The 13,465-nt window shown below is 43.6% G+C and overlaps 1 protein-coding gene across 2 annotated transcripts in view; it reads right to left on the bottom strand.

The window, feature by feature from the left end:
• The window catches only part of SHTN1 (shootin 1), a 54,412-nt gene extending 41,735 nt beyond the window's left edge, over positions 1-12,677 (bottom strand). Inside the window, exons 1-2 of one of the 2 annotated variants that reach the window (XM_048311103.1) lie at positions 12,517-12,677; positions 5,760-5,812 (exon numbers count right to left, since the gene is read on the bottom strand). In XM_048311103.1, coding sequence (XP_048167060.1) covers positions 5,760-5,812; positions 12,517-12,574 — 111 coding nt within the window. In that variant the 5' untranslated portion in view covers positions 12,575-12,677. The remainder of the gene's footprint in view (positions 1-5,759; positions 5,813-12,516) is intronic. The other variant, XM_048311102.1, reaches the window with a different exon arrangement.
• Between the last annotated feature and the right edge of the window lie 788 nt (positions 12,678-13,465).

The raw sequence follows: 13,465 nt of genomic DNA, 5'->3' as shown, positions 1-13,465 counted from the left end.
TCACAAGAGACACAGTCAGTGATTAATCACAGTGTGAAAAACACATGACCCAGGGGGAAGTATGACTGGCACACAAGGTGCCTTACACACACATCCTTCCTCACATGCGGCTGGGCATGTTCACAGCAAAAAATCAACCTAAGACCATGAGTTAACTTCTGGAAGAGATCTGTGTGACCGAGCTCCTTACAGTCCAACTCCAATTACAAGGATGCTGGCCACTGGAACAGAACTGGGGGAAAAAAAAACTACAACCCTGAAATGATTTTGCTCGATTTTCAGTTTTTCCACATGAGGAGCCACTTTGAGTTGGCTGGGAAAGGAGCCTGCTGTTAAGCAACAAGAAGGGGGAGAGTCCGATTCAAAGGCAGCCAAATTCAAGAGAACTCTTCTATCAGCCATAGAGGACCTTGGATGAGACTCAAAGAAGGATCTGCACTTGGGCAAGGCGAGGATGCCACTGGTGTTGCCTCAGAGGCAGCTGATGGATATCTGGGGAGCAAAAGGAGCTGCACTCAACAAGCAATCTCTCTTCTGATGGCAGTGGGGTGATGAGGCTTCACGGGACAGGGGCTGAGTAGGGGGACAGGTCAGTCACCACCAGCTGCTCTAAGGACTGTGAAACAAGGAGCACAAGAAGCAAAGACGTGCTGAGCAAGCGGCGCCAGACGAGGACTCACCGTTTCCTGGGGCCCTGTTAACAAAGAACCTGTTAAGAGAATCTTGCACAGGAGAGCTGGGGAAGGGAAATCTGTGCATGTATCTTGCTGCTCACTGCCCTCCCTCTGTTTTCTCAGCAAAAATTTGTGTTACCTTCACGGCAGAAGTGCAGTCAAAGAGCAGAAGGCAGTGAAAGATGCAGAAAGCGTTTCTGGCTATTCCTGCAGAGCACAGTTCACAGTTCTGCCGTAAGAGGGGAATTGGTGTGAGCTGCTGCTGCCTTGTATTTCTCAAGAAAGACACTGCAGCCACACTGACATACTTCACCCACGGATTTTCCTGCACACTGCAAGCTTTCAGCCCACTGCACATTAAGTGAGCAAATGCCTTCAGTGGTCAGTTTAAAACCCAGAAACATTAGCATTTTAAGGATCTCATCTGTTGCCTGAGGAAGCCAATGACACTTTCCTACTGATGGAAACCTTGATGTAGAGGACATAGCACACTCCCTATCCCAACAACACGAAAAACTCCTTTCAAAATCCTCCAGGCAGCACGCTGTAAGGCGTAGCAGCTTTCCCTGTGCAGGGAAAGGGGAAGTTAAATGACCTATTCCACTTCACCTCGAGTGCTATTTGCAGAGAGAGCTCCATTTGGACCACGGCAAGCTGACTATTCTCCTCCTAACTGCGACATTTCTCTGCACAATCAGGGTCTCCAGGCTTGGGTCTCTGCAGAGCAATTCCTGCTCCCAGTTGAAGCTTTCTCAATACTTTCTTTTTGCTGCTACTGTGCTTCAGAATGAAAGAGGAAGAAGAAAAGGAGAGCGGGAGATTGCTGCCCTTGCTGAAATGATCAATGGAAAGCACTTTGCCTTCTGTCTTGCAATCAGAGCCATGCAAGCAGAGCTGTTATAGGTCCTTCCAAAAAAATACCCTAGTTTATCTTCTAAGAATTAGGAGAATATGAGATTCTCTTTAACTACTTAAACTGTTCCAAATTTGAAATTTCCACAAAAATAAAAAGCCTATAAACTATGTTTCATAGTAAAAAATACTGTCATCCTTTAAAATAAATTGCCCTTAACCTTTAAAACTCAAAAGTTTAAAAATCAAAATTTAGAAGTATGAGCTGCTCATAAAATGCTCCACAGAAGCCTTAGGAGTTCATGATCACCTCACTTTTCAAAAAAGCAATTTGAAGCACACACAGTAGAATCATTAATGGACAAAATCATCACTATTCCTAAATATAGAAGGCAAATAGTGTAACATTACTCTAAAATCTGCTGTTCACTTTCCACATTCAAGCACATACAACTGTTGTGGAGAAACAGTTTCCATGTATTTACTAAGCTTGCCCTTGTCAGTGTTAAGGGATAGCTCCATATTAAAGAGCACCCTTGAATAAAAATAAAGAAGTTTGTAACTCCTGGATTGCCAGTCAATTTTCTGTCTTTAACTTAATTAAGAGTTCCAGCTTCTCTGCAAAGTAAAATAAGCATTTATTCTACTTTACTGAATATATCTAGTATTAGTAATCTAATATTTAAACCACCACTATCTCACTTAAAAAAACCCCAACAATGTAAACAGACAATATTGCAGTCCTGAACTGGCTATAGGAGTCAATATAATCTCTTAGCAGTTAAAAATACATTGCATTTGTATTTTTAGAAATTAACAGTCCAGTCGCCAAAATTAATTTTGTGAATAACTCCATATATTCTTCATCTTTGCAGGTGCAATTTCAGAAGATTTGTCAATCCCACTCCTTTCAGATTTTTGCTTTCTAGGTACCTACCCAATATACAAGGCAATACTTTAATTTCTAGTTTCTTGTGTATTCTCTACTTGCAGGCTTCTTTTTTGCCAACTATTTTGCACACAAGCTCCCACAGAATTCAGTAAAAGGCCTTCAAAGGGCAAAAACAACAGGGAGATTGTTCAGTCCAGATATTACGATGCAAGAAGCTCACGTAGTAGTCATATAGTCAATTAAACCATTGCTAAGCAACACAAGACACAATTCTTTCCCATTTACACAGATTGTGAAATGTATGCAGATTTAATGCTTGTTCTAAAACTGCGAGTTTGGTGCAGTGCTCTGAAGTATCCAATGACATTTGCAATACTCTACTTACAGAAACAATGAGCATGTCATCAAGGCAGAATCCCTTCCCCATTCCCACTTGGTGACAAAACACAAAATCCACTGCATATGTGTGTTTTAACAGAGCAAACACCATGAATGACGTAACACAGATACTGTATTATACCTACTGTTTTGGATAGCTGTCTTGCTTTTTTTTTCCCCCTACTGGCAGCATGACAAAACACTGTCAAAACCAGCGTTCAGAGTCATTTCTATCTGATTAGCAAGTAGTCAAATATTTATTCATGATCTGACTCTGAATATGTCAGAACTGCATATTAAGTCACCCACATTTGTGTGCAGCTGAACATTAGTTATGCATTTTTGGGGGGCTGGTATGAATGTTTTGTTGGTTACATCAATAAGAAAAGGTGACCTAAGAGACATAATCTACCAATATAATTTTGGCTCCATTGTTTCTGAAAGTATTTAAAAACACTAACACAAAATACCTGGGGAAATGTTGTCAGAGACTCCACCAGTGGTCTCCAAATTGGCAGTTTTGCAAGGCAATGAGGAAGAGACACTGTGGATCAAAGACCTCGTATTTTGCTCCTGAATTTTTGTGGTTATTAGCACCCTTTTAAAGCAGCAGTGCTTTGAACAAAGTAACCCACGTAAAAGTCAATTTACTTCCTAATTTTAAGAAAAAATATGGAACAAAGAGCATGCATTTTCAAAAATTAAAATTATATCTTAAGTTAGCTGCCAATTATCCACCAAGTTCCCTGTGTCTAATGGAAACTAGGATAATTTCTGCATGCACAGCTCATCTTCCAGAGCCATACAAGTATAAGAGTGACTTAGAAAATATTCCACCAAGTGTATCAAAAGCACATACACACAGACTGCTATTTAATTCCTCTGTGGCACTTTCCACAAACAGTCTGCAAGTCACCTGCTAAAAAAATTAACTTCTCCTTCTCCTGTCGATGCAATTATGTGACCACAATTGATACAGAGGAAGCCATTTGCTTACATTCACAGTGACAGACAGTGGCAGAAACTGAACAGAAGTCACCCACAACTTCCCAGACCCACAGGCAGAGAAAGTCTGTGCTACATTTTTCCAGTAGCAGGTTTGATTCTGCACAGCTCAAACTAAGATACAAAGCAGGAGATGCTAAGGACCTTTTGGGATTAGGGCCATAACACAAGGACTAGCTTCTTCCAGTAATGGCACTGGAAGCAAATATAACCATGAACTCTCTATCAGTAGATTCTTTTTTTTTTGTGGAGGAAATGCACTGAGGGCCTCACACTTAACCACTTGAGCCCAAGCACTTAAACAATGAACCATGACTGCTCACACAAGCACACCAACTTGCAGGATGGAGTTTTTGGATGGAGAATACTTGTGTAACAACTGAAAATCCAGCCCTGAGCACGTGTTTAACTGATTTGCTCAGCTGGGAATGTAATCCTCATGTGCTCAAGCTTGGAGGATTTTCAGGTGTTATGCAAGTATTCTGAAAAACTTCAGAGCAGCCTTCAGCTGAAACACACAGGAGCGGCTAGAGATATGCATCTGTAGGAAAGAAGTCTTGTGAGAGAGAGGAGCAAGGAAGCAAGAAGAGCAGAATGGAAGAAACCTCAGAACATCTCATTCCATCTCAATTTCAGAAACAAATTTTTCATTGAAATTCCCTCTGAAGAAAAAAAACCTTAAAATAAAAATGTAGCTCAGGAAAGTCTCCCCAGTCCTTCCTTCCCAAGCTAAACAAAGCTTTGCAGAAGAAACACCAAAGCTGATATGACTTGGGTTCAGGGCAAAGCTGGAGAGCCTGTTTTTCATGTGGTGTACACATGTCCTGGCATGACACTCCCCACATATGAGAGAAGCCAACAGCCAGCATGGGACAAACTAAAGGAAGAGAGCAGCAGAGGGCAGGATGCTGAAATCACTTCCAGATGAGGAAGATCCAAGGCTGCAAATGGTTTGGAGAACTGCAAGAGAAACCTGCCCAGGTGTTAAACATGCTCCTACAGGCCTCCCTTTCCGCTGTCAGAAACAGGATTCTGGGCTGAACGGAATCTTGGTCTAACTCAGTTTTATTCTCATTTTCTTCTGAGCATTTCTTCCAAACAGCAAAGACAGAGGACAGATATCCTGGGATATCTGAGACTTTGGTGAAGGACAGCAGAACAGGAATGCAGCAATAAGCAAAGTGAAAAAAACAAGGAGGTCAGTGGATAGGAGGGAATGAAGAACAGTATGCTGACCTCAGTAGAAATACATAAAATGTTTGCTCAATCATAAGTGAACATAAGTTTCAAATTTTCTTTAATAATAAAAAAAGAGTTAAGGACAAGGTCTTCTCAATACAGCCTTGAATTGCAACATTTGGAACTAAAAATGACTCTTCCAAAATGACTTCAGAAGAAACTGAATTAAACATACATGCCTTGGCAGCTAACAGGGATATGAAAACTAACAGGTTTCTTACATCTTCAGCTCACTCATACTGGAGAAAGAAGAATTTTGTTTACAATACAGTGTAGCACTGACTCCCCTGCATTCCTCCCTACCTTCGGAAATCATATTCCTACATTCTGAATGTTCAGAAGGGCTGGCTGAGGGAAGTTGTTCTCTTTTTTTCTTTTCAGTAATTAAGTCCCCTGTGCAAATGAAGTCATAATAAAACAAGACTTAGATTGAAGAGAAATAATTTTATCTAAACACATGACTTGGTCTGTTCTCACACTGTAATCACAAACTTGGTAAAGCAGCAATCACTTAAAGTATATTTACAGGAAGTTTTCTGGAGTGGGACAGCCAGAATAGTTGTGAGAGTTGCATTCACTGCTCCTTAAAACATAGGTACAAGTAATATTATTAGTAAGTAACAGTGAACTCAAAAAAGCAGTCAACAATTTGCCACAGTCAACACAGTATTCTGGTATTTAGTATTTTAGTATTAAATGAATAATTGACATATACAAACCTCTTCTTTTGTTTTCTTATTTTCTGCTCTAAGCTCTTCATATTCGCCAATAGCTACACATGGAAAAAAAAAGAAAAAAGTTAATATAGCAGTACCTCTTCCCAAATTTGCTCTCCATTTGATTAAATTGAAAACTCTCCTGTTTGTCTACACAGACTTCTTAAATAACATGGGTCATAAACTTCATTAATAGCCTATTAATATCTTACGAACTGGACATCCTTCTAGAATTGAAGCAATTAAGAAATGTCTGAAAAAGATGGTAGCTCCCAAAACAATCAATTTTGATCAATGTAGAATTAAACAATCTTATTGATTGAGTTCAAAAATTACAAGGTGAATATACTGGTTTGCAGTGACAATTTCAAACCCACACTGGCTCAGGTTACAGATCAATCCTAGAAAGAATGGTTCATGCAATATATAGGTACCTGCACAGTAGCTGATCCCTGCACCAGGAAAACCAGGGTCTCCCATCCATCCCTTTACTTTGTCCCCACTTCTCTCTTTGTCTCCCCAAGACTCCTACCCACCTCCCATGCTCAAGAAGCAGGAAAAAAAAAACCAAAACGAAAACCAACAGGTAGATGAACAAAAAAGAAACCACGCGTGTGAAACAATGTATTTCCTACACAGAACACAAAGGCTGTGCCTCTTGATCACTGCTCCGCTGCCAAGCTATTCCCTGTTCCCTTCAGGAAAACAAGGGAAGAGACTTCTACCATCCAGATGCAAGAAAATGAATGAAAATTGTATCAACAGATACAGTTCAAGCTCCCTCATACTTGAAAACTGCTCACGTTCACTCGCCTTTAAGGCAAAGTCATTCTTGCCATTCGATACTCTGCAAATGACTGCAAAATGTAAATACAGATTTGCCCCACCCTCGACAGCTCTCTTCCGTTCTCCACGAACAGAGAACTCTGAATCATTAGCCCTGAAGGAGAAAATAACAGAATATTCTGGGCTATAGCTCTTAATCCACCCAAAACATATTCCCAGCCAGCCCTGCTCTTTCTTACAGTAAAAGAGTAAAACCCCAAAATAGCCAACGTGAGTGAACACAGCATGTTCCTTCACAACAATGACCACACTTATGCACCAGCTACACACTCCACAGCTCAGCTGGCCAGAAGAGACTGACCTGTAAGCACATATCAATGCCCTTTATCAGTATTAAATAAAGTAGGTAACTTTGTATGCAGAAGCTCCTTTAATTTTAACTTAGTCTTTTGATTTTTAGTTGTGAACCTGTGTCTCCTGAACCTGAATTTGCTAACAAAATGTAAGTATTATCTAAATTAGATGTTTTATATATTAGGTACTTACTGTGGCTAAAAAGCACTTATTACTAAAACAAGGCCATAAGGGTAAAAGTATATAATGACTATAATTCACAGTGAACCACAGAAAAGACACCTTCATCTACCCAGAGTGAGGTGGTGACTCTTCCTACTCTTTTTATTAATCTACCCCTTTCCTAAAGCTGCATATTAAAAAACACAAATTAAAAAAAAACCCCAAACTTTAAAAATGCTACATGCATATATACTTCAGTATTTATATTGCAAACCAGGGTGGCCTTCAAGTAGATTGAGAGCCCTTCCATGCCAAATCAATAAGTAATGCCACTTCTGCACTTCAAACCTACTTATTTAATCAAAAAATAAGTAGAGCTGTCAAAGGAAGCAAGTATCATTCCACTGTTTATGCTTCCGTATCATGGACCAGGCATGACTTTACTGGTACAGGCAAGAGAAAGAGCTGACAGTGCAAGAAGTCCTCTGCTCAAGATGAAACAAGCTATCCAGATCAAGTCATATTTTGTTGGTAGAAGTAAACTAACACCTGCCTTTTTGGATATATCATTAGAGACAGAAATACCCCTGTCAGCACCAGAGGCTTTAATGGAGCTGCTGCCACCACATTCCTCCTCCCAGTGTACATGGAATAGGAAGAATCAGGCCAAGAACGTTGTGCAAACTCTCAAACAACAATGGCCTCCTACATGTACAGAGTGCATGTGAAGTGCTGTCAGAGGATAAACAAAAGCCAAAGGGGATCAATTTTTCCCTTGTTCCCCACCTTAGGCTCAAAGATCCCTTCTGCCAAATCCAGGTGATCAGTACTTCAACAGGGTGCAATATGGCACTAGCAGCACCAGCCAAATGCAAACTATTTCCAAATGTGCCTGGGCAGCATTTTTAACACCTCCTCCTGTAAAGGTGAATGTATGGGATGGCATTACACTCATCACTTTACAATGACTCCAAATCTTGACCCAGAATACATAAAACTATTATCAGGCCTAAAGCTTACATGGGCAAAACAAGCTTTTGGTCACATATCAGTTGCATCTGCTGAAACTTACAAGGCTCAATTACCAAACAGTTGTTAATAAAATAAACAAATAAAAATCACCTAAGTACATGAAGGTAATTGTTAGGTACAAATAGTGTAAGTCACCTCCTGCATCTGCGTTCCCGTACACCTTGATTTTACTCAAATCTGTGGAAGTGTGTACAAGTAATTTTAATTAAACCCCAAATTTGCATCTTGCAGTCTTACAGCTTCCTGGAAAAAACAGGGCAGGGAAACTAAACACGCCACTGCCTGATAAAGACCAACCACTAAGTTCACACCAAAAGATTTGCCTTCACAAGTTTCTGAAAATAAGATAGGGTTCAATACAAGAAACTGAAGTGGGAAAAACATTAAAACTCTAATACATTCAAGCAGGATGTGTTCTGCTGGGGAACGATGGCTGCTGTGTTTGAAGATATACACACAGGTACATGGGAAAAAATAAGTTGTAGAGCAGATGACTACAGAGGGGAGTAAGGCAGTCAACAAGGTGTCCTAAGAAACTTCTCTGGCCATAAAAATTACCCACCTGCCACAAAGAAGAATAAATTTTTCAGACATTAGGAGCTTGTCAATAGCAACATTTAAAAGGTACTGCTCTGAGATACTGCTGCCAGATTGGCAGTCTAGTCCGTTCCTTAGAAGATACATGATGTTCCCTTATTCAAATGCTGACATTTTAAGAAAAAGTTTTAAGAGATCAAATAGATCATAATTTTTAAAAAAGCATGCAGAGCCATAGTGTTTGGGACTAGAAATTGGAAATCATCACACTTCATCAAACTCAGCCAACAAACACAGAGCAAGGGTAGACCTTTTGAAAATGAAGAAAATCCAGGCAACATAAACACCTTTGTATATGTGTGGTTAACAGCAGTTGTTAACCACTGTAATTTAGCAAAGCGACCAGAAATGTGGCTATGACAGTGTCAGTGTTGAAGTGTAATTTTACCTAGTTTATAACTTCAGACACTTTGACCACTGACTCCTGTTTTCAACTGAACAAAAAAGGGACTATTGCAGAAGATGACTCTGTCTTTAAGGGCAAGGTACCAGCAGTGCCAATAAAACCAGAGACAAACAAGGCAATTTTCCAGGCAGGTAATCAACTACTGTTAGTCAAGTTTGCTACCATTCCTCAGGCTCTTCAACCAACCACTAATGACACAAGGTTTTGTTTGCCAAACGGTTTTTTGTTTAATTCTTACCCATAGGAATATAAGGCCAGTTGAATAGAAGTGTGCACCATTGGAAACATCACTAAAAGTACAGTTAGGCAACAGTATTATTTATGGCAGATCTGCTTTATTAAACCAAGCCATTTCAGAAAACCGTTTGAGGAATAAAACTCAAACAACACTTTAAAGTCCAAAATATCATCAATACAGAGATCTTGTTTCTTCATGATGCTCACCTTAAGCTTGGTAATGGAGCAAGCTGAAGAATGATCAGTATCAGGTATCTGAGTCTAACTCACAGGACTTGGAAAATTCAGCATGGGTGAAAGATAAGCGTATCTTGCCCACAGATGGCTTCAGTGTCCTTGTTGCTGCTCAGAGCTCTGCCAAACAGCCAAGCAAATTTGCCCAAGCCCCAGAGAGCCTCACAGCTGCCACTGAGCATTGAGTGGGCAGCTACAAAACACCTGCCTCAGGTTCAATCTCCTGACCTTGGCTAGGAGAAGTATAAGCAGCAGCTGAAATGCGACAGCAGTCAGCCAGATGCTGCTACCTGCCTTCCCTTCTACCTGTGACACTATTTCTCAGACAGTTCATTTACCTGGTGCCAGGCAAGTTTCTCAAGACTAGAAAATCACATCCTGAAAAAGAAACCAAGGAAATGGCTACTGAAGGAATGTTTTCTGAAACCTCTCCAAACCAATCTGTGTTTCTCAGAAATCTGACTACACATCGGGAATCTGAAGCCATACACCATTCTGAACAAAATAAAGATAAGACAATACCCATTATCCCAAATATTCAGATCAAGCAGATCCTTCCAGCAACTGCGTTTTTTTCCAAAATAATACTGTTGCCTACATTTGGAAGCAATAAACAGGAAAATTAAGAGACTCTGTTTAACAGACCATCCTAAAATTACTTGAGGGAAGTTGGTGGTATCTAAAATAGTCTTGTTTTGTTATCAATAAGAATGGAGGGGACACTATTCAAATTTACAGTATATAAAGAGTAAGCAATTTTACTTATCTACAGTATCAATGTTTTATTTTACTATTAGAATAATTTCATTTCTCTCATTACCTTCTCATTGCTTGAGCTTTTTACTCTAGGCACCAGACTCATCAAGTTAACACAATTTAACTACTGATTTAACTATGTGTGCTACCATATTTTTTGCTTAGTTTTAGATGTAAAACAGAAGAGTTTTTTTTTTTTCCATGGGCTAACTTTCTGCCTACCTAAAACAACTTTCTCACCAGCGACATAATCACAAAAGTGTATGTTAGCATCACAAGAACACACTAGAACTCCTGTGTTTAGGGATGAACATCCACCAAGAGCAGAGCCTTACAGGACCGTGTCTGCTAAGTACAGCTTCTATTTCAACAGCTCAGGTGGATCTGGGACAGCCAGTCCTCAAGTTACAGTAACTTTCCCTTGAACTAATTCCTCTAGTCCTGTAAAATTTCCTTAGACATTACAGGATACCCAGCCTACTGGTGGAGAAGAGTTTCAGAGAGCAGAACTGAAGCCCTGCTCTAAACAACAGGCTCAGTTTTCTCTAAATAATAACCCAAACTTGTCTTTTTTGCAACTGATTGTTGTCATTTTCACAAATGTCCTCTGGAGGCAACAGTACTGGAGGGAAGCAGTCAGTTAGCAAGAGAACCAGATTTTGAGCCTTACTTTTTGGTCTCCGATTGTCAAAACGCACAGCTGTAAGATTATTGTTTTACACCCACTGAATCTTTCCAAGGCAGAATCTAACTTGTTGCTGGTAATCGTGAATTTCCAAAGCTAAGTGTACAGGGAAAACCTAAAAAGTGCCAAAGCAGGTCATAAATAGTCCATTAATATCCAGATGAAACTTGGTTAAGAACAGCTTCTGCTATACAGCAAAGGTGATGGAGTGCATTTATGGTCAGAATGAATGACAGAAAATTGGGCACTTATCACACCCCTGTAATTTCACTCTTTTACACAATTTTGTCCAATAGGTCCTTTCCAAATAGCTCATCCCAGGCTCACAGGAGACCAGGAGAGCTCAGTTGTGGGAATTTCCAGCTGTGAATTCCAGAGTGGTTCCTTCACACCTCCTGCACATGAAGCTGTGGCACAGGAGGGAATACTGACCACTTGGTGCACAAGCAGATGTTCACAATTCAAACAAATCTTCAAACATTTGAATGTGCCTACCTGACTAACTAAGGCTGCACCTCTGCTGGATCGACCTGGCTCAGGGACAGACTGACCACAGGGGAGTTAAAAAATGGCTTATGAGCACCCAAGCTCTTGTCCACGCGCCTTCTTCCAGAAGATTAAATGTTACAGTGTTTTAGTTTCAGAGTCAAACTGTGCACTCATGAAACTGACCATGCTGAAATTCTGGACTGTTCTACTAAAGCACCGAAAGTGACTCACACCCAGCACCAAACCAGCCCAGGATGGAACTACCAGAGCTCTACAGAAACTGATGGTGCACCAGGGCGAGCCCTGAGCTATCAGCGGGAAGCTTGCTCGCTTATGAGGACTGGCATTGCAGCTGTTTGATGGGTCGGGTGAGGATCGGATCCTGCAGCACGGAGCGGGAGATGAGACACGCTGCCAGGTTAGGCACAGCCCGGCACTCCACGCGAGGCGAGGCTCCGCGCAGGGACAGCGAGGCGGACAGACTGTCAGCCTGCAGCTGTCCGGTCCTGCGGGCTCTGCGGTACCCGGCCGGGGCTCGGACCCAGCTCCCCGCCAGGGCAGCGCCGAGCGGGCAGGGCCGGGCCGAGGCACCCACGGCCCATGTGCCGCGGCACCGCCGCCTCCCGCCCTCGCCATCGGCCTCTGCGACGGCCGGGCTCGCAGAGCCACTCAATCAACCGGGCTGGGAAAAGCCCTCCGAGATCATCCAATCCAACCCATCTTCAGACAGAGCGGGCACCTGCGGGGCGGGCGCCCACATGGGGAAGAGCCAACACGTTCCAATCTCCTGCTTCATTTCATTAAGGCTTTTATTATTTCCCTTCTGCACGGGCAGAGCAAGGGGCCTGGGAGCGGGGCCGGGGGACGCCCAGGCCGCGCCCACCCCGCCGCGCCACGTCCCCCCGCCGGGCGCGGAGCCCTCGCCCCGCGGCGGCCACGCTCCCGCCGGCCGAGCCCGGGGCCGCGGCGGAGCGGGGGGAGCCGCTTTCTCCAGCGCCGGAGGCGGCGCCGCCCGCCCCTACCTTGGTCCTTCAGGCTGGCGAGGAGCTCCAGCTGCTTCTCCTCGTCGGAGCTGTTCATCCTGCCCCGCCGCCACCGCCGCCGCCACGGGCCGGCGGCTGCCCCGCTGCGCTCCGCCCCACCGAGCGCGGCTTCACCTGGCAGCGGGCGGGCGGCGGCGGCCGCAGCCCCGGGGCGCGGCGGGCGCGGCGAGCGGCCCGGCCCGCTCCGCTCTGCACATGCCCAGACTCCCGCGGCGCCCCAGTGAGCATGTGCGGGTGCGGGCACGGCGGCCCCGGCCCGCGGGCAGCTCCGCCGGGCGGGACGCACCCCGGGCCCGGCCGGCCCGGCGGCGAACGGAATCGCTGATCATTTCGGCTGGAATGGACTTCTGAGATCGTCGACTCCAACCTATGACCGGACAGATCCACGTCAACCACACCATGGCACCAAGTGTCACGTCCAGTCTTTCCTTGAACATATCCAGGGATGGTGATTCCACCACATCCCTGGGCAGCCCATTCTAATGTGTAATCACCCTCTGTGTGTAGAAATATCTCCTAATGTCCAATCTAAACCTCCCCTGCCTTAAGACTGTGTTCCCTTGTCCTGTCACTGGTTGCCAGGGAGCAGAGCCCGACCCTCACCTGGCTCCAGCCTCCCTTCAGGGAATTGTAGAGAGTGAGAAGGTCTCCCCTGAGCATCCTCCAGGCTGAACTCCCTCAGCTTCTCCTCCAGCTTTGTTGCCCTTCCCTGGACTTGCTCCAGCACTTCAGTGTCCTTCCTGAATTGAGGGGTCCAGAACTGGACATAGCACTTAACGTGCGGCCTCACCAGTACTGAGTATAGGGGAAGAATCCCTTCCCTGGTCCTGCTGCCACACTATTCCTGATATAGACCAGGATGCCATTGGCCTTCTTGGCTGTTGACCAGCACCCCCAGGTCCATTTCCACTGGGCCACTTTCCAGCCC

Source organism: Corvus hawaiiensis, chromosome 8, assembly GCF_020740725.1.
Source record: "Corvus hawaiiensis isolate bCorHaw1 chromosome 8, bCorHaw1.pri.cur, whole genome shotgun sequence".
NCBI classification, from domain to species: domain Eukaryota; kingdom Metazoa; phylum Chordata; class Aves; order Passeriformes; family Corvidae; genus Corvus; species Corvus hawaiiensis.
Note: the sequence above shows the minus strand (reverse complement) of the source record. Positions and strands in the feature narration are given on the sequence as shown.